At 39.1% G+C, this 26,299-nt stretch overlaps 1 protein-coding gene across 3 annotated transcripts in view; it reads left to right on the top strand.

Annotated features, from left to right (window-relative positions):
- Positions 1 to 209: 209 nt before the first annotated feature.
- STAM2 (signal transducing adaptor molecule 2) overlaps positions 210 to 26,299 on the top strand; it is a 34,353-nt gene continuing 8,263 nt past the window's right edge. For 2 of the 3 annotated variants that reach the window (XM_088146551.1, XM_088146550.1), the window contains exons 1-8: positions 211 to 388; positions 17,286 to 17,370; positions 18,981 to 19,056; positions 19,323 to 19,418; positions 21,344 to 21,490; positions 22,387 to 22,456; positions 24,062 to 24,251; positions 25,278 to 25,372. In XM_088146551.1, the coding sequence (XP_088002677.1) occupies positions 349 to 388; positions 17,286 to 17,370; positions 18,981 to 19,056; positions 19,323 to 19,418; positions 21,344 to 21,490; positions 22,387 to 22,456; positions 24,062 to 24,251; positions 25,278 to 25,372 (799 nt within the window). In that variant the 5' untranslated portion in view covers positions 211 to 348. Of the gene's footprint in view, positions 389 to 17,285; positions 17,371 to 18,980; positions 19,057 to 19,322; positions 19,419 to 21,343; positions 21,491 to 22,386; positions 22,457 to 24,061; positions 24,252 to 25,277; positions 25,373 to 26,299 lie in introns of all 3 variants that reach the window. The other variant, XM_088146552.1, reaches the window with a different exon arrangement.

Raw genomic sequence — 26,299 nt, 5'->3', positions numbered from 1 at the left:
TACGTCGGGGGTTCTCCATTCAGTAGGGTCTACACGCACACATCGGTGCTGGATGCTGAAATAAGGAAGTAGAAAAGGAAACTCTTTATGGTCTCTTCTTATCGGAATACCGGATTTTGGATTCTTCTAATCCGATTGGGTCAGGCGGCTGAGAGACGACACTGACAGAGAGGCCCTTCGCGATGGCGGAACAGGAAGTCGAGGAGAGGAGGGGCGGGGCCACGTCGAGGGAGGAGACTGCTGCGAAGCGAGTCGCGTCCTCCGCTGGGGCGGCTGCCGAACCGGACCGCGCCGGGCTGACCGCCTCGGGGTGTCGTCGTTAACGTTCGTTCCGCCGCCAACCTTGTCATGCCGCTCTTCGCCCCCAACCCCTTCGAGCAGGATGTGGGTGAGTCGAGCGGGAGTGGACGGTATTTTTCTGCTCGGCAGGGGAAGAGCAGCCGCCCTAAAAGCTCCCGGCCCGACCTCCAGGCACGGTCATAGGTCGGTCCTCCCTGGGGATCAGCTGCGTCCGCGTAGCCAAACGCTGCCCACGCATTTCCCTCCGGCGAGGATGGGGGCAGGAGGGAGGCTCTCCTCCTCGTCCCGTCCCGTCCCGGGACTGTTCTCCCGACAAGGACGTCGATCATCCTCTGGATCTAGGTTGAAGCCACCTGTGCGGGAGAGGAAGTGGAGTAAGAGGCTCGGCCCCTTGAACTGCGCCGATACCTGGAGGGAGCAAGTTTGTTTGTCTTTAGAGACTCTAATGATTTACGAAATACTCTCTGGCTGGGTAGACCAGATCCTCTTCCTCTTCCCCAGGGCAGAGGTGAAGCGGAGAGTGAATGATTTGCCCAAGGTTAAATTTAAGGGTGGATCCTAATTTAGTTTATTATTGTTTTAAAGACAATCGGCTTCTGAAAAGTCCACAGGCCCACCTCTAGCAGTCTATATTCAAGCAGTCACAATGCCAGAAATAGAACTATGGACGCTTTTTAAACCAGGTTGCCTTTAAAAGGAAAAAAAAATATCCAGAAGCTAAAATGAAGTGATTTAATATCAAAAGAAGCAAGAGTTTAAACTTTCAGTTGAAAAAAAAATCTTTACAGCTCAGTAAAGTGAGAATTTTTAATGCTAATAGAGAAGGAATTCCCTCATTTCCCTGAATGATGGTTTCATAGAAAGGAATTTATTTTGCATTCCCAACAACTAAACCCTCTTTGGTGGATCTCTAGAGATTCTTTCAATAAGTGCAGGTTTATAAGGCAGGAGATGGTCTTTAAAATATAAATATGCATCTGGAATTAGGAGCGAAGGCTAATTGTGTTAACATGAATTCAAAGACCAGTTTTGATAGGTAGGAATAGAAGTTGGTAAAGGGTTTTATATAATTGGTTGCTCTTTTGGTTTAACAACATAGAGCTATTGTTTTGCTAGGCCTCAGAAACAGATATTTATTCCAAAATCTAATGACATAAGATTTCTAAAAGGTACTGAGGTTGAACTTTCTGGATTTGTTTGCCCTATTTGCTGCTGTATACCTTTATTTTAGCTTCTCTTGCTTAATTGAATTCATGAGCATTGGATCTCAAAGTGCAATAATTCATGGTATTAGAAATGATATAAACCTGTATATTACTGAAACGGATTAGGCAAGAAATCATGTATCAGCAGAGATGACAAGACACTTTTTCTCATTTGCAGTAGCACAGCTGTAGTCATCTGCTTGTTACAGGATATCATTTCTGATTGGTGGATATGCTGAAATTAGGGAATGGGTATCTTTATAAGCTGTAGGTATCTGAGAAAAATGTCCCATTAAAAGTCAGTTGGGTTTACAATATTTTATATGTAGATATGTATAAGATAACAGGCTTAGTAACTCTGTGTTTGCAAATTTGGGCTCAGTTGTACATTATTGTCATGACTTATGTTTTTAAGAAATAAAATGTTTTTTTCACACTAGGTCTAAAAGTTCTAGGTCTAAGATTATTTTAAAAATAAGCCAGTTATTAAAAAATATTAAAGGCCTTTAAAAATTGCACAAGAGCATTGAAAAAATCAACGCAAAGTACTTTCAGAAATTAAAAAATATCTTCTTTAGGCTTTTCAAAAAAGTCATAACCAAGTAAACATATTTCTTCAGAGGGGGAGTTTGATGTTTTAGTATTACAACTGAGAAAGCTGGCTTGCCAGTGTTTGCCAAATGAACCTCTTGAGGTGAATCTTCCTCATGGGCAAATACAAGAGACCACATAACTGGCACATAACATTAAGCTGTAATGTGGTTTAATCTTTTGGTTGGTTTAGCCTCACTGTGAAAGCCCCCAAGAAGGAGTCATTGTTACCAACCACAGTGGCTGAATTCACATACAGTATCACATTAAAAAAACAAACAAGCCACAGCCTAAAGCAGCCTTTCTCGCCTTTTTACTCTGGAAGAACTCTTGAAATAATGTTCAGGTCTCAGGGACCCCTCCATAAAAACCACAAATAATATAAAAACTTTACAGTGAAGTTCACTTCTAGCCTACATAATCCATGTTTTACAACAAACCGCCAAGCAGCAAGGTGACAACTGAGTCCTGGTGTGTAAAAATCCACTAGTGTGCATGCTAGCATTGCACAGTGCATAACATTCAAAAAATGATGTTTGCTTATTTTTTTAATCACAATTTCTCATGGAACCCCTAGCAACCTCTTGCAGAACCCTAGTTGAGAAAAAGCTGGTTTAGAGCCTAGAATATTGGAAGATTTGTTCTTTGATGTGTGTAGATTTTAGGCTGTAAAAGCATTCAAAAGAGGTTTTAAATTGAATAAGTGGGAAACCAGCTGCAATTTAACAAAAATTATGGACTTTATGTTAAATTCCTATCAGAAGTAATTGTATTTAATGTTAGCTAAAACTTCCAGAAACTTAACACAAGTCCCTTCTCAGATTTATATAATATGAATAACCTTTTCTTATTAATGAGAAAATAGTTACTGTCAGAACCAATTTTTACTTTTGAAAACTTAAATTCTGAAAATAGTTTTGCAGATGAAAGTTGCAATCCTGTGCATGATTCCTCATATTTTATGGACTTAAATTGTTTAACTGCTGTTTCAATTTCTGATAACAAGCATGTTTTTAATTCCAATTTGTACAAATTGTGGAATAAATGTATTTTTAAATATTTCACCAAGAAAAAGGATAAATAGATTCAAATCTTAATCTTTTTAAAATAAATTTTTATATCTATAAATGTTCATAAAAATGTTTAACTGTAGCGCTATGCACATCATGTACCTTTAGAAGAGTCATAGAAAAGATGTTCTTCTATGTTTTTGTTGAAATAAGTGTTTTAAAAGTAGACATTTTAATCAGAGAATCATAAGAGATAATTTAGGAATGATCCTAGAGATCATCTATTCCAGTGCAGAAATCTAGTATTATAGCATCCCTGGCAGATGGCCATCCAGACTTGGTTTAAGCATAGAGCAAAGAAGGGTCTGCTATCTCCTATGACAGCCTGCTCCATTACTCAATAGCACTTATCTTCAGGAAAATATTCCTAATGTCCACCTGAAATCTGCTTCCTTGTATTTTAAACCCACTGTTGCTTGTCTTCCTGAACGCTACCACACAAATCTACCCTGTTTTATACATGATGGCCCTACAAATACTTCTATTCTCTAGTGCCTTTAGCTTTGCTTGTTAGTTTTTCCTCCCAGGTCCTTTATCATCTTGTTTGCTCTCCAATGGATATACTTCATGTTATCAATTTGCTTCTTAAAATGTGATGCACTGAATTGGATGTAGTATTCTATAGAATGGATGCAATATTCTTTCTTCAGTCCAAATGAAGGACTATACTGAAATTCATCTCAAAAGGCTGACATTCTTAAGATGTTTGCTACTCTCCTTATCTTGTGTTGTTTGCAAATTTGATAATCATATTTTGTAAACCTTGATCCAGATGATTTATAAATACAGTGAACAGTGCAAAGCCCTGTATTATGCCCCTTGGCACATTCCATTTTTAGCCTGCACTCATAGGTTATGATTATTCAACCAGCTTTGTATCTATCTAATGATAGTATAGGTCAACACACATTTTGTCATCTTCTCTACTAGGATCTCATGGGACACGTTATCAAATGTTTTGCTGAAGTAAAGGTATACCATGTCCACTGCATTCCTGTGATCAACTAAACTGGTCACTCTGTGAAAAATCAAATTGATTTAGTACTATCTGTTCTTGATAAATCCATGTTGGCTCCCATTAAGCAGTGCATTTTTTTCTAAATGTTTACAGTCTGACTGCATAGTAATTGGTTCCAAAATTTTGCCTACTATCAATGTCAGGTTAACTGGGTCCCCCCCCACACACTTTTTGAACATAGAAACAATCCTTGACCTTCTCCAATCCTCTGACATATCTCTCTCTCTCTCTCTCTCTCACACACACACACACACACACACACACATACACACACACGATTCTTCCACAGGAAATTGGTATCTGCAAGCTTTTTCAAGATTCTCAGATTTAATTTGTATGGTCTGGGGTACGAAAACTGATTCCTGGTAGCCAGACTCTCTCTAACTATCTTTTCATTTACCTTGGGTTGCCACTCTCTTCTAGTACCATTTGTTCTTCTTAGGTCTATTTGAACACAGTTCCTCTTTGTGGAGGAGTCTGAAACAAAATAGGAGTTGAGGAGCTCTGTCGCCATCCTACCATCTTGTTCACGCAGCGGCCCTACCTTTTCCTTTTTCTTCATCTTCCTTTGATGTGGCCAGAAAAGTCCTTTTTTCTGCTTTAACTTCCCTTATGCATCTTGCTCCTTTTGTACATCAGCCTTTGTGACATTTTTCTACAAATACTAGCTACTTGCTGGCACGGGTATCTTTGGGAGGTGCTAAATGATGAAATGTATATTATGATGTCATAATGCAAAGTCTGCTCCTTATATACTTGTACATGATGTTAGAATACAATATGAAAGGGTGAGGTTTGTATCACGTAACCATGTGTGTCGTTTTTCTGCCATCGTGGCTACCTATAGATGCCTGTGGTAGGTGGTACACGTCTTTGGAAATTATATCCCTCTTCCATTTCTTATACCTGTTTCTTTTAATTCATAGTTCAGTAGCAGCTCCATATCCATCCACAATTGTTCCCTAAGCTGTCCCCTATTTTTTCTTTTCATTGGAATGGTGTGTGACTATATTTCTGGTATCTTGTTTTTTTAGAAATTCCCAACCTTCCTGCATTCTCTTTCACCAGAGGATTTTTGTCCATGACATCCCGCCAGTGCCTTTCTAAGCCTGGTGAAATTGGCTTTGCTGGAATTTAGTGTGCCCATATAACTATGCTCTAATTTTCCTTTCTTCATTATCTTAATAATCCTTTCTGCATTATCTTAAAATCCAAGTTGGCAAAGTCATTTCCTCTCAAGTTTCCCACTGCTTTTATCTTTCAGCCAATTCTTTCCTCCTAGTTAAGATCAGATTTAGGAGTGCCAGTCAGGACAGAGTAAAGTCCCTGTCAGATTCCCAGTCACCTAAGCTTTGTATATTAGAGCAAATAAATATATTCCAATGAAACATCCTTACTAATTCAGGACATTGAGGGGCCTCATTTAGACTATTCAATATTCACAAGTTAGGGGTTTTTTTTTCATCCATGTGGGAACAACTTGATAGCACCCCAGACTTTTAAGAATAGAGATACTTGATATCTCTGCACATTGGTTTAAGTTCAGCTGACAACAACAAAGTTGTCCCTTGGTATGTGACAAAATCATGGTGACATGCAAGCAATATTTGAAATGTATTATTGTCCCTTCCCTTCAATCAGCGTTAACAAGATTACAGATGCAACAAGTGGTATTGGCTATAGGTACCAGCCATTTCCTAGAAATCTCACACTCCCAACAAGACTACTTTTGTTCCTACATCTCTATACACCTGTATACTTTTTTTGCAGGTAATGCCACTCCTCCCTTTTTGTTTAGGCCTTGTATTCCCCTCATCAATTTTCCGCCTTGTTACATTAATGCCTACTAAATCATATTTGTCTTCCTCTATTATGATTTATAGTTCTTCATGTTTATTTTTCAAATCATGCGCATTTGTAACAAAAACTATAACCTGACCTATTCCCCCTGTATTTACATGCTCATTATTTAGTGCATCCACATCCTCCATATCACTCCAGCCCTGTTCCCAATATTTGGGCATCACACAATTTTCTAGACTTTCTTCTCTGACTACGGGAGTATTTATCTTAAACCCCCCAGCATCAGATTTGCAAGAGGCTTCCTAAATTCATTCTTCTCTGTTCTTGTGAGTTGTAGCCTATTACTTGCCAACAGTTGTAGCCTATTATTCCCCTCATCTTGGAAATATATTCCATGATCAAACCATTCCCAGTGGTATCATCTGCATAGCCACCTGTTTGCTTCCAGTAGTCATCTCTCTCTTCCTGGACCAAGAAGGAGTAAAGAAAACACCACCTGTGTCCTCAGCTCCTTCTTGCCTGGTGTTTCACAGTACCATACAGTGTCTTCAAAGTTGTGTCATTTGTTTCCATATGGATTAGTAAAAAGTGATAATGGTTAGCCGACATCAAGTGTTTGGGAGCCTTATGTATGTATGTATTTATTTTTTGTATTCCACCCAGTCCCAAGGGCTCTAGGTGGCTACGAATCTCATCATAAAGTAACACCTGTAACAAAAGAAAAAAAGAGAACCCCTCTCCCAAATATACATAAAATTAAAAGTAGAATATGTAAAAAGTAGAAAATTCAGAAGTCATGCACTCACAGAGCTGACTGAATATCTCCAGGCAACAAGTAGTTGTCGAAAAAGCCTGTCAGTTGGCAGTCTTGTAAAGATGGTACCTGGAGGGAGTTGACTGTATTTGCACTGGTGGGACATGCAGATGAATATGGGAAAATATGGTCTCTTATATAACCAGATCCAGAACCATGCAGGGCCTCAAAGCTGGCAAGATGGGTGGCCATAGAAATCTACTGAATAAATAATCAAAACCCAGTGCAGCTCCCAAAGCAATGGATTTAGCTATACAAGATAAACTCCTAACTGCCCAAATTGATACAGTGCATTCTATACCAGCTGTAGATTTTGAATATTATCTGAATAAAGGCAGGCCCATGGAGAGTGCCATACAATAATTCAACAGAAGGTGACTAGGACATGAGTGACTGTGATCAGGCCTCCTGATCCAGGAATGTCCATGATTGGCATAATTTAGCATGTAACCATGCTAAAGTTGTTGTTGTTATTACATTTTTAACCTGCCCTTTATTTATTTACATATAGGTCAACTCAAGGTGACAAACATCTAATACTCATGCGTCCTATTTTTCCCACAACAACAACACTGTGAGGTGGGTTGGGCTGAGAGAGAGTGACTGGCCCAAAGTCACTCAGCTGGTTTTCATGTCTAAGGAGGCCTATAATTCACAGCCTCCTGGTTTTTGGGCCAGCACCTTAACCACTACACCAAACTGGCTCTTAATAAAAGTTCAACAAGTTCTCACAGAAACTGTGAGTCTGGGAAGATCCCAAGGTTACAAACCATCTTTGAGCAGAGGAATACATTCAGAATCAAATAATGTATTAGTTCTTAAGCCCCTAGACCTGAAGTCACTCTGCTTAAAGGAATTCAAGCTGTCTGTTCCTCCCCATCCAGACCCTCATTGCTTCCAGGCATTGGGTCAACACTTCTGCCACATTGCTGAGTTCTGTCACTGGGTATTATCATTATATTGATGATACTGAACCCCATGCTACTGCCCCCCGCAGTTTCAACAGGTGTTAAAGAGAAGTAGAAGAGAACAGAGCCCTTAGGCACTCTATAGAACAGGGGTCTCCTTCTCTCCCACTGGAACTGGCCCTTCAGGAAGGAAGGCAACCACTGCAAGATAGTGCCCCCCACCCCCAATCCCATGGAAACAGTTCAGAAGGATACCATGGTTGATAGTACTGAAATCCACTGACAGATCAAGGAGGACCATGAGGGTTGTTCTCCTGCAATCCCAATTTCTCAATACTGTAGGTTGTCCACAAGCATGACTAATGCAAGCATGATTGTGCTGTACCCTGGCCTTAAACCTGACTCTGTAAGTCCAAATAATTCCCTTCCTTTAGGTCTCTGGGGAGCTGTGGGCCTGCCATTCTCTCTACACCTACTTCCAGAAAGGGGGATTTGGGGACAGGTCTGAAGTTATCCAGAACAGATAAAGGCTTCTTGGATAGGGGTGACAGAACAGCCCCTCACTGAAAGAAGCATTGATTATTGCTTGAATGCAACTTCCTGCCACCTCATAGAGGCCTTAACCAATCATGAACAGGGATCCAAGCAGGAAGTGATAGAAGTGACACTAAAGAAAGTCCCATCTGCTTCCTCAAGATTCACAGACTCACAATGATCCCAGACAAAGCCCCAGTCATTTCCATCCGTACAGTCCTGTTGGATTCCAACTCTTTTTCATCACATCCCTGAATGTGAGCCCCAGAAAGGAGAAAGGAGCTCACATCATGAATACAAGGCCCTGAAGCTTGTGGTAACTCCACTAATATAAATAGGGAGGCTCTGGAATCTATTCTGAAGCTCCAAAGAAATTGACCTTTCTTGGCAGGTTTGGGTCTTTCATGTCGCATGCTTCCATCTTCTCTGTCTGGCTTTTTTTGTTTTCTAGGAGGCTTCTTGGTACTATTGTCCCTCCAATAAGCACTTTCTGTATTTGATCCAAAAAATTCCTCATCTTCCCTGATACATTGGAGGATGGACAGGTTCACTTCTCACCCCTTCACTTTTCTTCCAGGAAGGCAATCAACCTACACTTGCTACATTTGTAGTCCTTGTCTTCTCCAGGGAGGAAAGCACACATGGTACATCCCCAACAAGTTATGAGAGCATTTATCTTTGTCTACACATTTCTCAGATGAACAGAAAAGTGGGGGGGGGTCTCATTTCTGAGGAACCCCAGTATACTCCTCCACAAAATAGCCACACAAAACACCTGATCAATTGTCCCTGGCCACTGGCTTTCCAGAGAAAAAAAGAGAGGTAGGAGTTTTGTTATAACCTCCCTCTTGACTTTGTCACCATATTTTTGTTTGCTTTCCCTACTTGCTCGCTCAGTAATTTTGTTATTTCTGAAGCAGATATCTTCACTTGATCCTTACTGAGGAGCGAATGAAGTTCAACACATATGGAGGACATTAGGTTGGGGAAAGTTGTTTTAGAAAATATGAGAAATCATGATTATATGTGAGAATGGATTGTCCTGCTAGAGGTTCAGCTTGCTAGGATAAAGCTGATATATACAGAGCTCAGTGTATATGGACTTCTCTTTTTAACATGAACCCCATCTTCTTTATCAACATTATAAAAACCTCATCTATTAACTTATTTGTTTCAGTGACTTACTTGCTCTTGACTTACAAAACACTATTTAAAGAAAAGAAATAAGCTGGTATAATCTTTTTTTTGCTGTTATACTGAACCTGATGAATATTATTTTGAGTTTCTTTCAATGTGTGGAACCTAAGGTTGTGGACAAGCAGCTTGAAGGATTGCTACCAGTTCTCTAGATTCTTGTCTCCTCTAGATTTAGAAGCTATGAGGAGCAGCTTGTTTAACTCTTACTAGGGGCTAGCACATCTTTCAATGAAAGGGTAGTTTCTGCTGTTCTCAGAAAGATAACAGTGAATATTCTGTTGAAAAAATTCCTAGTCTAGATTTTATTGTACAAGATAATTATTATCTCCAAACAGATGTTTTTTTCTTGAACAAAGTACTATGGCAGTTAGGTAAGGGGACAAACAATCTTGCATAATGATGAATATTTTGAATCTACTCCCATTTGGTTGCCAACTGATTGCCCAGTTTGTGTCTTCTGCCAAGGAGTGCAGGCCTGTTGTTCTCTTGGAACTCTTAGTAAACTTTGATTCCACTGATCATGATGCCCTTCTGGATGATTGGAATAGTGTGGTAGTGGCTTCAAACCTTTATGTCAGGTTAAACTCACATAATGATCTTAGGAGCTCTGGTCTACTTCATGGATTTTGAGATGCCATGAATTTCATCTTGTCCTCAGGGCTTTTCAGCAATCATTTGAAGACTTAGATAACACATTTGTTAATATTAAACAGGCTGGAACTTCTGAAGTATGATCTAAAGGTCCATTTTGAAGGGAAAATGAGAGTTAATATATGGAAAATATACAGGAAGTGGAAAAGCTGGCTAATATGGATGGAATTGTTCAGCCACTTTGGGCGAGGTTGCATAATAGATGGTAAACAGTTTACCACTTGAGTACAGTCCTACATTTGGTGCTACTTGTGAGAACCCTAATTAGCAGTAAATTCACTTACTCATTCCATAGTCATGTTCATACTGAACTTTGACATTATGCTAGTTGTTATTGGTCTGATATACAGTGCATTCAGAAAGTATTCAGACCCCTTCACTTTTTTCAATTTTGTTATGTTGCAGCCTGATACTACAATCGTTCAAATTCATGTTTTTCTCATTAATCTACACTCAGTACCCCATAATGACAAAGTGAAAACAGAATTTTAGAATTGTCTGTAAATTTATTAAAAAGAAAAAACTGAAATATATTGGCATAAGTATTCAGACTCTTTGCAACAACACTTGAAATTTAGCTCAGTTGCTGAGCTGTTTCTACACCTTGATTTGAGTCCACCTGTGGTAAATTAAATTGATTGGACATGATTTGGAAAGGCACACACCTCTCTACAGAAGGCCTCACAGCTGACAATGCATGCTGTATCAGAGCAAAAGCAGTGAGGTCAAAGGAACTGCCTGCAGAGCTCAGAGACAGGATTATTGCAAGGCGCAGATCTGGGGAAGGTGACAGAAAAATTTCTGCTGCACTGAAGGTTCCCAAGAGTGCAGTGGCCTCCATAATTCTCAAATGGAAGAAGTTTGGCACAACCAGGACTCTTCCAAGAGCTGGTTGCCCAGCCAAACTGAGCAATCGGGGGAGAAGACCCTCAGTAAGAGAGGTGACCAAGAACCCGATGGTCACTCTGAGCTCCAGAGATCCTGTGTGGAGATGGGACAAAGTTCCAGAAGGACAACCATCACTGCAGCCCTCCACCGATCTGGGCTTTATGGCAGAGTGGCTAGACGGAAGCCTCTCCTCAGTGCAAAACACATGAAAGCCCGCTTGGAGTTTGCAAAAAAGCACCTGAAGGATTCTCAGACTGAGGAACAAGATTCTCTGGTCCGATGAAACCAAGATTGAACCATTTGGCCTCAATTCTAAACGTTATGTCTGGAGGAAACCAGGCACCGCTCATCACCTACCCAATACCATCCCAACAGTGAAGCATGGTGGTGGCAGGATCATGCTGTGGGGGTGTTTTTCAGCAGCAGGGACTGGGAGACTGGTCAGAGTTGAGGGAAAGCTGAATGGAGCAAAGTACAGAGATATCCTCAATGAAAACCTCTTCCACAGCACTCAGGACCTCAGACTGGGCCAAAGGTTCACCTTCCAACATGACAACGATCCTAAGCACACAACCAAGACAACACAGGAATGGCTTAGGGACAACTCTGTGAATGTCCTAGAGTGGCCCGGCCAGAGCCCTGACTTGAACCCTATTGAATGTCTCTGGAGAGACCTGGAAATGGCTGTCCACCGACGGTCCCCATCCAACCTCATTGAGCTTGAGAGGATTTGCAAAGAAGAATGGCAGAAAATCCCCCAATCCACGTGTGCAAAGCTTGTCACGATGTACCGAAAAAGACTCGAGGCTGTAATTGCTGCCAAAGGTGCTTCAACAAAGTACTGAGTAAAGGGTCTGAATACTTAAGTACTTGTGATATTTCAGTTTTTCTTTTTAATAAATTTACAGACATTTCTAAAATTCTGTTTTCACTTTGTCATTATGGGGTACTGAGTGTAGATTAATGAGAAAAAAAAATGAATTTGAACGCTTGTAGTATCAGGCTGCAAGATAACAAAACTGAAAAAAGTGAAGGGGGTCTGAATACTTTCTGAATGCACTGTATTATACCTGTTCTACAGCTGTGCTAGTTGATTACCTGCTCCCAAGCCCAACATAAAATTTTACCTATAATATTACTATATCCTCAGATCCAACAGTCTTCAGTAACTATCAACCAGTCTCCAACCTTTCCTTTTTGGGGAAGGTTGTTGAGACAGTGGTCAGTCTACAGCTGATGAGAACCCTGGAGGAAATGGATTATCTAGACCCATTTCAGCCAGGTTTCAGGCTGGGATTTAGTACTAAGACAGCTTTGGTCACACTTGTTGATGACCTGTGGCGAAGCTGGGATGGTGGTGGTGTATCCAACCTTGTGCTCCTTGATTTCTCAGTGGCTTTTGATACCGTTAACCATGGTATCCTTCTGAGCCAGCTCTCTGGGCTGGGGATTGGGGGCACCATTTTATGATGATTCTCTTCCTTTCTCCAAGGCCGGTTCCAGTCAAACTCCAGTTGGTGGAGAGAGGGTATCCCCTAGCCCCCTCGCTTGTGGGGTACCGCAGGGTTCTATTCTGTCTCTCCTCCTTTTCAACATCTACATGAAACTGCTGGGTGAGGTCATCTGCCAGTTTGGGGTTCAGTATCATCAGTATGTTGATGATACCCAATTATATCTTTCTACTTAGGCCAGCGAAGTGAAGCTGTTGAGGTTCTGTCCCAATGCATAGAGACTGTGCATGTTTAGATGGGGAGGAGCCATCTCCAATTCAGTCCTACCAAGACCGAGTGGCTGTGGGTGTTTGGACTGCCCAGATCTAGGGATATTCCAACTCTGATCTTGGATGGGGTTGCACTTCCCCATTCAAGGAAGGTGCAAAATTTGGGGGTCTTCCTGGACTCACAGCTGTTGTTCAATGAACAGGTGGCAGCTGTAGCCAGGAAGATTTTGCCCAGTTTTATCTGGTGCACCAGTTGCACCCTTTCCTAGATTGGGGGGCCTTTCAGACAGTCACTCATGTCCTGGGCACCTCACAGCTTGACTACTGCAATGCACTTTACATGGGGCTGCCCCTGAAAACCACCCAGAAGTTGCATGTGGTCCAGAATGCAGCGGTGCAGGCAGTGATGGGCAGGCCTCGTATGCCCATGTAACACCTCTGCTTTGCAAGCTGCACTGGTTGCCAGTTTGCTTCCAGGTGCAATTCAAGATGCTGGTCACTACCTATAAAGCCCTACATGGCATAGGGGATGGTTACTTGAGGGACCGCCTGTCTCATAGTATCTGCCCGACTGGTTCAACCTGGCAGGGTTGACATGCTCTGGATTCCATTGATTTAACAAAGATACCTATTGGGGCCCTGGAAGCGCACCTTCTCTATAGTAGCACCTGGATTGAGGTTCCTCCCGAGATTTGAATGGCTCCCACCCTGCTGATGTTTCAAAGGGCCTTAAAGACCTTGCTCTTCACCTGGGCCTTTGAAGATGACTGATGCCTCTTTTTTCCTTTCTGTTCTCTTCTTGGTTTATTTTCTTTGCCATCATTGTTCTTGTGTTTTGTGCTGTTTTGTGTTTCCCCCCCTATTGTTTTATGCTTTTAAATGTTTTCACAATTGTAAACTGCTCAGAGTCACTGGGAGTCAGGCAGTATATAAATTTAATTTATTATTATTGTGTTTTTATTATTTATCTGGAGTTATTTAATCAGCAACAATTGTGTCCTACTCTCACTGAGGTAATCATTTGATTCAGCAAAGCCTTTTATGGACAGGCGAGCTGGATCCAAACCCAAATCTATTGTTTTCAGTTCTTTGCAAAGAAAACAGTGCTCTTGTTTTATAGTTGGAGTGCAAGTTAATCAAGAGTGTAGTTCAATACCTGGATCACATTTTTAAAAATTATTTTAGCTATAATGTAACCAACCAATATCATTTTTATGTTTTGCAATTAGTTTATTTATTTCGAGCTAAGAAAAGGTGTGACAGGTGAGTTTCTAAAATCTCATTATTTATTTATTTACCATATTTATATAGCTGCCCATCTCACACAAGGTGATATACAATTAAAAAAAAAAAAGAACAATTACACATAAAAAACTGTAAAAACACACAAAATAGGGGATAAAATTAATAAGGGAGCCATCGTAAAATTTCCCTGGTCCCCTGGGAGCCCCAGGCCTGATCACATAGCCAGGTCTTGAGGAATTTGCGGAACATTAAGAGGGATGGAGCTAATCTCACTTCTGGGGGGAGAAGATTCCACAAGACGGGCGCCACAGCAGAGAAGGCCCGCCTCCTGGGAACTGCCAAATGTAATTCTCTAGCAGACGGGAACTGCAGCATGCCTTCTCTGCCAGATCTGATGGGAAGGGCAGATGTAATCAAGGAGAGGTGGTCCCTCAGGTAACCCAGCCCCATGCCATGATGGGCTTTTAAGGTCAAAATCAGCACCTTGACTTGGACCTGGAAGCAAACTGGCAACCAGTGCAGGTCGCGAAGCAGAGGTGTAACATGTACCACCCTAGGGGCACACATAACTGCCCGCACCGCTGCATTTTGCACCAGCTGAAGCTTGTGATTGCTGTTTCTTATGCAAGTTCTTCATTCTTTGTTGTTCTTTTGCAATACATGATATTAAATGATACAGATTTCAGATGATTGTATAACAATAAGGCAGTTGCCATAATTTAGTTGGGAACCATTTAGGAACAGAAGGAGACTTCCACATGCATATTCATAGCTTAGTGAAAAATGACCTATGATTATGGAATGTTAATATGTAATTGCTTAATTTTCCCTATTTTCTCTGATCAAGTATGTTCCCAGTTCTGACAGGTTGGTCATATAGAAAAACTACAAAGTAGCATCTCTCTAATTACACAATTCCTCATCAAGATACTGTAAATGCTTATACATAGAAGCTTTTTGAATTGGAACATAGTACAGTGATCTTATTAACTTAGAAGTGTTTACAGTTTTACCTCCTCTTTAAGATACAGTTGTTCTTAGTATAGTAGAATTTTGATGAGCTCTAGGACTCCAGTTGTATTTCCACTGACTGACTTTAGCTGAAATGTGAGCCAACTAATTAATGACAAATCCTTATTTAATTTAACTGGTTGTACTGAGCTGAGATTTCCCTTAAATGTGTTCTCCTTTGCTAGTTCTGTCACAGTCCTATTCTATTGAATTAAAATCGTTGGTAAACTTTGCCCTAATATCCCCAAATTTACTTTGAAAAAAATTATGATAGTCCTTGATTTTTGTGGGGGGACATGAATCACTGTTCTGAATAGGCTTTCTGGCTTTGGTGAAGAAGCAGCCCAAGTCTATTGCCCTGCTCTGAACTGGAAGTTTCACTTTCATGGAGTGTCACAGGGAAAGCCATTGCTTGCATTATCCTGATCTTTGTAGGCATAGACTCATCCTGGCATCTGAATATCTTTTCCAAGGGCTTCATAGCTACCCTATCAAGTGCTGTGTGCGGCATATTTCTGTTAGTTCCTTTATTGTTGATAGTCAATACTAAAAGAAATTGTCCATCACTTCAATATTTTCCTTGTCAACTTATATATATTTGTATGTGTACAATTTTTATTAAAGAATTTTTAAAAGAATAAAAACAATACACATTTTGAAAGAAAAAAGTAAAGAAAGTAAAGTAGTAAGTAGGAAAAAAGTGCAAAGAAAGAAGTAGAGAAGAGAAAGAAAGAAAAGTTACAAAGAAGTGGCTTCCAATCTTAACAGCAGCTACAAGTACATCTATATTTTATCCACTCTAAGTTCCTTCTTTCCATAGTCTACCCTTTCTAATCATCAAACCCATAAATCACAAGTTTATTTTTTTCTTTTTTCAGCAAAAAGTCCATAAGGGGTTTCCAGGCACTAATAAATGTAGTTATTGTCCTTTCTCTAATCAAACAAGTCAATTTTGCTATCTCTGCTAATTTTGTAATCTTCACCAGTCATTCCTCCATTGGGGATATTTCAGAGTCTTTCCATTTTTGCACATATCTTGCAGCAGTTATCATATATAAAAATTCATTGCCAATTCTAAGGATGGTTGCTGTATCTGTTGTCACTTTTTGGGTCATCTTTATCACATCTTAATCCCATTTTTTCTCTGGGCTACTTGACTTTGATTACTAGAGCTTGCAGATCATTTGCATTTTCAGCTATCAGAGTAGTGTCTTCGGTGCAGGTTTTTTATGTTTCTTCCTCCAATTTTAAAAACATGCTAATCTTCCAGTTCAGTCCCCCCCTTAATATATATTCAGCATATAGGTTGAATGAATAAGGGAAGAATATACAACCTTGTCTCACTCCTTTGCCAACAGTGGAGCCAGTCTGTTTCGCTATGTTCTGCCTGTATTATGGCTTCCTGATTTGTATTTAGGTTTCCCATGAGGACAGTGAGATCTTCTAGCAGTCCCATTTTTCTAAGGACATTCCTCAGTTAGACATGATTGACACAAAGTCCTTTTTATAGCCATAAAACACTGATTTCTTTTTGGTATTCTTTGGCTTTCTCAATTATCCAGTATCCATCAGCAATAATTTCATATTCCTGGGCCTTTTTAGTTGTGCCACTGAATAACAAGATATGTGTGTGTGTAAGTGTGTAAATATGCTTTTAATGTTACTCTAACAAAGATAATAATGCCCTTCATACTTGATTTGGAGATTAGAGATAAAATTATTAAATGGCTGTTTCAAAATAATTCATTCTGTTGGCAGTATTGCTTCTAAAAAAGTTGAATTCAAATGCATACGTTATCAAACATGAAGATTAGTTGCTAATATGTCCCCAAATACAGCTCATATTGATGGTATGAATAACTTGCCCTTTCAGGTGATAGTGTACTTTGTTCATAAAGTGGAAATGGTTGTGTTTATTTGTAATTTCCTATCTGAGAATGAGCTTTCTGAATTATGTGAATGATGTCATATAAATCAGCTGTCTGGATTGAGAAGAAGACAAGACGATTTATTAAACATTTGTAGAGGTACCCACTAAGAGGTAAAATATGAACATTTGAAACATTCACATTTTCTTTCAGACTCCAATCTGTCATAGCTTGGTGTTCATTTGAAATTGTACTTTGTGATTATTTTTCCGCTGCACTGAAGTAAATGTATCCAATTGTAGACATGTATTATAGTCAGAATGCAAAACAAACATGTTTGTGAACTTAGGGTTTTAGCAGGATGGTGAAAGTGCTTTTTGAGCTAGTGACCATTTCAGACAAAAGATGCTTGTATCCTGCCTGGAAGGCTGTTGATTCTTGTTATGTTATTTTTCTCCACAGAAAAGGCTACAAATGAGTACAACACTGTTGAAGACTGGTCGGTTATTATGGATATATGTGACAAGGTTGGAAGCACTCCTAATGGGTAAGACCTGCCAACATATCTTGAATATTATTTTAGAGATGTTCTGATTAATCTGTGCCTTCTGCCCAGATCTGTCAGGCAGCCTTATTCATTCCAGTTTTTTTTAAGCATATATGTATACGTATGTGTACACACACACACACACACACACACAGAATAATGTGATTATGCTACATTATCTAGTTTGAAAAAAAGGGGGGGGGGGAGATCCAAACAAATCTACTTTAGACCAAATGAAAACTTTAAACTTTAAACTAGCTCACTTAGAAGTCCAGAACAGAAAGTAGCTTTTTTATGTGTTACGAAGAAGGAGAGCCAGACTGTCATAAGGGGAACATAGATAAGAACAGTGAACTTCTCTGCTAATCATTAGTTCTACTCTGGAGCTCTTGGAAACTGGTTATTATTAATTTCCATTGTTAAGTGTTAATTTACTAAAACTGCCTCCAGTGAAACGCTTGAGGTTAGACTGGACTAAAAAAGTAAAATATGGATGGTTGAAAGACATCAGCATCTGCTTTTATTTGAATAATAAAAAAGTATTTCAAGTAGCAATTAGCATGCCAGGGCTGTTTTGCTTGTAATTATCTTTATTTGTTGTATTGTTCTGTAAGGTTACTGTTGTCTAAACTAGACACATTAAACATTTCCAAGTGATTAGGCCCTTTCAAATTATCTTTTGAATTAACATGTGGAAAGGTGACAGGTTTGCATCTTGCTGATTGTTGCTGTATTGTCTGTGTTCATACGGACCCAGTAAAAAGTTGGAACCCAGCCTTTCATGAATCCCCAGTCACATAGAAAGAATCTAAGTTTGTATGCTCTGTACATGTGCATTCAATCAGTGCTGAGACAGCAAGTGTGCTTCTGCTGCCATTCTCTGCATTACTGTTAGCTTTTCGAGGTAGGCTAGTTCAGGAAATGGACTCCACAAGAAATACTGGAACTCTCCTTTATAGATCTTCTTGAAAGCCTAGCAGCGTTAGCCCTCCCTCCCACTTCTACCATGGGGAGTCAACGTGGGGCAACTTTAAGTTTCTTTCTCACACTATCTTGTTTTCCCAGATTGACCTCATGTTGTGCTAACTGCTGCATTTCTCCTCCATGGCCATCTCCATGGTTCTCTACAGTTAGGTAGATATTGGGGTCACACACATTGTATAGTGGCATAGCAGCTGTTGTGTTTTGTAAACTGTTGTTTATGGCTTGGTTTATATGTGAATTCAATTACTGTGGTTCATTGAACAAACCATAGTTAAACCAAGGTTCAGAGTAATGTGGGGACCCTGACCAAATCAGAAAAACTGAAAAATAGCATTAGATTAATGTAGCAAATCATGATTCAGACTGAAGCGTTAAATGATTGAAATCTATCTATTTCATCCTGAACATCTTCTCTTAGAGATAAGTCTACCGAACTGAGTGTGGCTTGCTTTGCAGAATAAGATCGTGTTTTGAGGTGGAAGTATTAAGTGGGGGAACCTCCTTTTGTATCACTAATAATAATGTTATGCCCCAAAGCTCTTTCTCCAGTATCCTTCTTTGTGGGGCTTTTTGTTCCTTTTTAAGCAAGTAAAATAAGAGACTGATACAGATATTATTTTATCTAGAGCAAAAGACTGCCTCAAAGCCATTTTAAAGAGAGTAAATCATAAAGTACCCCATGTTGCACTGCAGGCACTAACTGTAAGTATATACATGATTTATTTGGGGGTGAAAAGTCTCAAGTTCTTCATAAAACAATGCTTGTGAACTTTTAAAAACATTTTAAACTATATTTATATCGATGACTAAATATTTGCCTTGTTATTGATTTATTTCTCAGTATTTCTGGCCTGCTCTGTTCCTGGCCTGCTCTATCACAGGGGGCAGGGATTGATTAGGATCTGGGGAGCTTTCTGCAGTTTATTGTGGATGGTCTCATTTATTGAATTTTGTCTCCATTTTGTTAGCTGTTGGGAGCCTGTGTTTCAAACTGTGGAAAGATTTTCCACTTAGAAATCTGCTCACGTGATTTTGCCAGCGAAGTGCGTGTCATAATAAACAAGGTGAGGTTGTTAGATGCATCATATTTGGGGAAAACTAATAGAAAAGTATATTGATAGTGACATCACACTTATGCTTTGCATTTCTGGTATTAACTTAGAATATAGAAATGAAATAAAAGACAAATTAATAGGATGAATGGTATAAATAGAGAAGGAACAAAATTACAGAGTGATCCTGGGGAGATTTACTTTAATCATGAATACTATGGAGAGCATTTAATGTTTGCAATGTCTAAAATGACAGCTTCCACAGAGGAACAACAGATTGCATAGAAAGGCTGAATATTCTCCTATGCTGTGGTAGAGTTAGAAGAACAGGAACATTTCATAATAATTTGAAACATAGTGTCTTTATGAAACTGGTGCAGATATATCATCAGTGTCTAGGATAGTGCTATGACTTGAAGCTAAATCTAAATGCGGCGAGGACTGGGACAACTCAAGCTAGTTAACTCACTTGGGATATGATGGATGTCTTGAACTTGCTCTCTACTGTGCTGGTAAATGTCTGTGCTGCTGCAGTTGTTGTAAGCAGCAAAAATGAAAAATCTTTGGAAATTTATGTAAAACACTGTGGTAGATGGTGGAGTATTAGATTTAGTGACCAAGGCATTTGGCGATAGCAAAAGACAGGATCCATAGTCTTTTAGTAAAGTGGGGGGTTGGGGGGAGATTGTGGGCTGTGTAGAGATAGATATTGCTTTGGCAATGTTTAGACTCCATGGAGTCAGCCAAAAAGATGGGGATAAGCAGGGTAAGGTAGGGTCTCAATTTGCACTCAACAATGGGTTACTAGCAGCTTTGGGAAAGCTACATAGATGTCTGAACAAATAGCTGGTAAGGTCCAGAGGCACCCACACTCCACCTTGTCCCAAAATATGTCATGAGATGCCTTGGGAGACTGTGGAGGCACTGTCACCTGAAGGGGCTGCCCAGAAAATGTCAGCATCTCAATCCCTCCCTCCCTTCTTTCTTCTTTCTAGAGACTTACAGCTTGTAAGCCAATGTGATCAGGTGGGGGAGGCAGTTTATATTAAGAGCTGAAGTGCGTCTCTCTGTACAAAGTCCTACTAGAGAAATGCCAGGTAGATGTCTGGGTCCTGATTGCTGAACAGAGGAAAGAATTTTTTTAAAAAATACTGTTTGTGGTAAGGCCTTAGGTTATCCTATTCATGCCCCTGAACTGAGGATAGGTAGGAATGGACCGTCTCTTCCTTGAGCCAACCTGAGATAGCCTGGCTATTTCTGGAGCCTAGCATCTTGCTACCAAGTTGGTTGGGCAGTTCCTTTATAGACCTATCAAAGCCTGCCTGCCTGCCTGCCTGCCTGCCTGCCTGCCTGCCTGCCTGCCTGCCTGCCTGCCTGCCTGCCTGCTTGCCTGCCTGCCATCCATCCATCCATCCATCCATCCATCCATCCATCCATCCAATCCTGCCTTCCCTTCAGGAGCTCCAGGCAGCATACACAGCGCCTTCTTCCCATTTTTTCCCACAACGCTAACTTCATGGAGTAGGCTTGGCTAAGAGAGGGTGACAGGAACAAAGCCATTCTTCCATGGCTGAGGATGGACTTGAACATGGGCCTCTCTAGTGCCAATTTAATGCTTTAATCACTATACCATATTAGCTCTCATCAGTTTCTAAACTGTGAAGCTAAACCATTTGAACTATGTATAAACATAGGTTATGATACAATGGTCAGCCAGGTCCAATATCACTTTTTAAACCTTTTTTGTAAATATGCCAGATTATAGGTTTCTTTTGACAATCTTCATCTCAGAAAAACTGTAGCTTGGGAACTTGCTATAAAGAAAGTTATTAAGGGCCTGGGATACATAGAACTAGTTTTGCGGCAGTTCATTTTGTAAACTATTTAAAGCTAATTTCGTTTCTGTGCTGTGGTGCTTTCTTTCCTTTCTTCTTTAGGCACATCCTAAAGTATGTGACAAATTAAAAGCATTAATGGTAGAATGGTCAGAAGAATTTCAGAAAGACCCCCAGTTTAGCTTAATATCAGCCACGATTAAATCTCTTAAGGAAGAAGGGATTGTATTTCCTACAACTGGGTCACAGGTAAGAGATTAGATTTTATTTATGTCTACAAAAGTTTGAGGTTTTGGCATTAACAGGACAATGACTGAATTTAAATGCTGAATGTGAGTTCTGTCCAGGGGTAGCCACCTACTTTTTAATGGGATCCGTCAATAAGATAAATTTTTCTTCCCACAAGCACTCCCCACACTTGTGCCACAGACCTGGTAGATGCTCTGGGACACTCAGGGCAAATGCACCTTGGGATGAGCAGAAGCCTGCTTATATAATATTACTTGCCTCATAAATACCTGGTTTTAACACTGACAGGACTTTTCAGAGTTGGGTTATACTGTATGTTGAAGTGAGAATGATTACTGTAGAACATTGATCCTGCTTTTGAAAATAAAATATATAAGAGCAGTTAATAGATCTAAAATACAATTATATTAAATGAAGCAGTAAAATGGCATCACTGTATAATATTCATGTTGCTTAGACAAGGAACTTTTCGGACCAAATCCAAATGTATAGGACCAGGTATATAGCAGCTTTAAAAACAAGGAGATATGGTTTGCTCATATTGAGCTGCTTGAACGGAGGGAGACTGTGGCAAGTATCAGCAGCCATTTGTTGTGAAAAAAAATGGTTTAGTCTAATAGGTAGCAGTCTTTCTCCAGGACCAGCTCAGTCTATTACTTCTTTTGTTTAACAGTCAATATCTGACTTTGGTTCATTTCATAACAGTAATGGCCAAAACATGGTAATTGCTCCAAGCACCTGTTGAGTGTGATTCCTATGGCTTCTGGCTTTAAATAGTTCAAAACCGCTTACCACAAGGTAAGCTAAATTAACACCAGTATTGTTTTCAAAGTGCAGGCAAATATAGAACTTTTCCCACTTGAAGTAGCATATTTATATTGCAAGTACATTTACAGAGTCCCTCGGCTGCTGCCAAGAATGGTGCATCATCAAGCAAAAACAAAGAAGAAGAAGATATAGCTAAAGGTAAAATATTAGTCATCATTTCTTGAGTGATATAATATTTTACATGTTTCTACATTTGTATTTGGGAACATGCTTGATGGTTAAAATGTATAACCTTCTCCACTAAGCGTAAATGGAACCCTTGCTGTAGCAAGTAGTAGCAAAGAAAAGTTTGAGCAATTGTGTTTTTAAAGGAAGCAAGGGAAACTATAAGGAAACAGATGTACATCTCAGAAAATATATGTTTTTTTTTAAGCTATTGATCTCTTTGGAATTCTTGGGATGTTTGCCATCTCTTAAAACAATTTTCTAAAAGCATTAGCACTTTACGTTACAACTTGTCAGGTTCTGACTTTTGTTATTTTTAAATATTTTACACGTTTTTGGTTTTGAGTTCTTAGATGCTCATAAACCTAGCTAACGAATAATAGAATGTGTATAATTCCTTATGAGTTGGATTTAATTTCACTTTCATAATATAAATTGTATATTGATTTCATCAAAGCAGTTCTTTGAGAAATCTTGGCTTACACTTTGTGTAGTTAGTTTCTTGTTGCTGCCTAGTTTTGAATCCTTTCATCTTTTTGCTTTGTTCAATTCATGAGTTAGAAATTCTTGTCAGAGAAAATTGCAGTTATGTTGACCTGTTTTGGAACATGTTAATGCTTTAAGAACTATATGTGACTTAAAAAGCATGCTGTTAATTCTGGCTGTGTATGGTAATACTCTTTCTGTGGTCATTGAGAATTGACATAACCAATTAGACTGTCATAGTAATCCTGTTCAAATACTGCCTTCTGAAAGAATCTCCATACATATTTGTTTAGGTCTATATAATAAACAGAAGGTTCAGTCAATCTAAGCAGTTTGCAGGCTAGGGTTAGTCTGTACCTTAGCTAATATTTAGTATATGAACATCTATACTGATTTTAGTACTTTAAAGTGGTGAATTTGTACATAATTATAAGTACTTGTATGGAAGGCTGCAACCAGTTTTGTCTTTTCTCCCCTAATTATGCTGTAACAACAGCTAACTCCTGCATCAACAACTTCAGATTTCAAATTGTAGTAGAGGTGATAACTGTGAAGCATTTAGAGCAGTTAGCACCTTCTTTCCCACAGTCAGTAGGACTTGGGTGGATTGAGTGGCTATATTCAGTCATAATGGATGCTACATTTAACTCTGGTTTATTGAATAAGCAATGGTTGAATTCACACAACTTGCTAAACTAAAACTAAGCAAACCATATAGCTTAACAGCTTACTTACATTTCTGGAGCGTGGTTACAGGTGGAGTTTTGAGACATCCAATTTTCTCCTAACCTCAGCATTGGGATGTACCTCCATTCACAGATCTTCTCATCCAGAATTGGCTATAGGAACAGAGTTGTGAATGAGCATCTTTGTATGTTTTAGACTCCCGAAGCTAAAATCAAATGAAAAGACACCTACTTTGAACATTTTAGAGAGCTTTGTGCTACAGAATGGCATGCAATTAACTCACATCATTTTAATATGTGAGTTAATTGTTAATACGTGAGTTTTACATCATTTTAATATGTAATTGTTAATATGTGAGTTATACATTTTATATGTATAAAACATGTTTTGTTTTTCAAATTATAGCTATTGAATTATCTTTGCAAGAACAGAAACAGCAGCAAACTGAGACCAAATCTTTGTACCCATCTGTAGACGTTCAACATAACAATCAAAAACTCTCAAGAAAGGTGCGAGCCTTGTATGACTTCGAGGCAGTCGAGGATAATGAACTTACCTTTAAGAGTGGTGATATTATTATTGTTTTGGATGACAGGTATGTTTGTACTTTGTGACTTAACTGTTTTGGATAAATTGGGTCCTTCTGAGCTAGATGAAGGTTCGAAGAGAAAAAAAATAGGCATTGCTAAGAGCTGTTTCTCATTAGTTTCATTGTTTCTCATTAGTTTCCTAATGCATAGGATCTCATCAACATTTTTATTACCATAGATTTCCCCACCCTTACATCCTTCAGATGTGTTGGGATTCTAGCTCTCAGAATCCTTGGAGTTACAGTCCCAGTACATATTGAATACATTAGATTGGGAAGATGGCATATACCATTTTTGAATCTTGTAAAAATGAAATGAGAGCCAGTTTGGTGTAGTGGTGAAGGCATTAGGCTAGAAACTGGAAGACTGAGAGTTCTAGTCCCATCTTAGGCACCAACCCAGCTAGGTGATCTTGGGCCAGTCACTCTCTCCCAGCCCCAGGAAGGAGGCAGTGGCAAACCACTTCTGAAAATCTTGACAAAAAAACTGCAGGGATTCAACTCAAGGGTGCCAAAAAGGAAATAGGCAGCCTTTTTGAGCTAGTGGGCACATTTGGAATTGATACTTCTCCTTGTCACTTTCTCAGCCATTCAGGATACCTTTTACAGTCCTACCCTATTTTTCCTTTTTTCAGGCAGGAGAAACAAAGCATTGAGCTACAGCCATTTGGCATTTTTATTTTTTAAGAATGGATATTAATTTATACATTTGTTTGATTTATATCCTGCCTTTCATGTTCTTTTAAATACATTACAACATGCCAAATTCTGAAGTAACTTATTAAGTAAATTAAGATGGAATAAAGAGCCTGGTGAATCACATTTTTTTTTCATAGCAAACAGTTTAGGATTGTGCGCCTGACTTTTCCTTAACTGAACTAAGTACAGACAAAGGCAACATAATACAATCATAAATAGTATTAACTGATACATCAAGAAGAGTCTATGCTTAGGGTGGAAGAAGAATAAGAGTCTTAACATCACAGTTCTGTTTTTTGTATGTGTGATAAAATACTCATTTTTATCATGCAGTGATGCCAATTGGTGGAAAGGAGAAAATCACAGAGGAGTAGGATTGTTCCCGTCTAATTTTGTTACCTCTAACTTAAATGATGAGCCTGAGTCAGGTAAGCTGAATAGAAATTTGATTTTCAGAATACTTTAAGAGTCATTAATTAATTAATTAATTAATTCATTCATTCATTCATTCATTCATTCATTCATTCATATAGTCCCATTTTTGTGCAGGAAAATACCAAAAAACCGAATGATTTGTCCAAAGTTGCTGAGTATGTTGGAAGGACATTAGTCCTTTTCCTCAAAATGCCCTCTTGTGTTCTAACTGTTAAAGCACTGTTACTTTATGGAGTTCATCAGAAGATCTTGCACTTGCTGAGAAGTAATTTCTGTCATGTCTGTTAATGGCATATTGTTCTGAAGCTGCATATGGAGATGATACGAATTCTGTTCGTGAACAAAGTTTATTCTTAAATGTCATGTTCATGATCCAGCTTCTTTACTGTTGCCAAACAAAAATATTCCAATATCATGAGTCAGACACTACTAGAAATCATGATTTGAAGATAATTTGCTCTGAATTAAGCACTTAGATACAAAGTGCTTTTATATTTTAGAAGATACGGTATTAAATCACACAAGCAGAATTTAAAACTTATTTTCCCTGTGTTTATATATTCTTCGCCAGGGGTTTCCAACCATTTTGGTTAATTAAAAATATCCCAAGCTACTGAAATATATACTGAATATCCATGGGTTGATTGGGTTATTAAGCCAAACGTCTCCAGCACTAGGGTTTACAGACCAACAAGAACTCAGTTTCTAGAACAACACTACCATGTTGTTAAACTATGAAATGCCCCCACCTTTATTTATCTTTATTGTAATATTTATTTCAATCTATAACTTCACCCTGTGTTGTATAATGTTCACCATGCAAAAGTGTTTTTTGCCTCTGCATCCATTATGTTTTCCTGCCACACACTACTTTATAAACATACCCAAACCAGATTAAAAACAATATTTAAACAAGTCCT

The sequence above is a fragment of the Python bivittatus genome, unplaced genomic scaffold (assembly GCF_059951505.1).
Source record: "Python bivittatus isolate LINGU-HERP-01145 unplaced genomic scaffold, Pbiv_v1 ctg000480_np1212, whole genome shotgun sequence".
Classification (NCBI taxonomy): Eukaryota; Metazoa; Chordata; class Lepidosauria; order Squamata; family Pythonidae; genus Python; species Python bivittatus.
The sequence above is the reverse complement of the archived record's forward strand: the minus strand, read 5'-3'. Positions and strand labels throughout refer to the sequence as shown.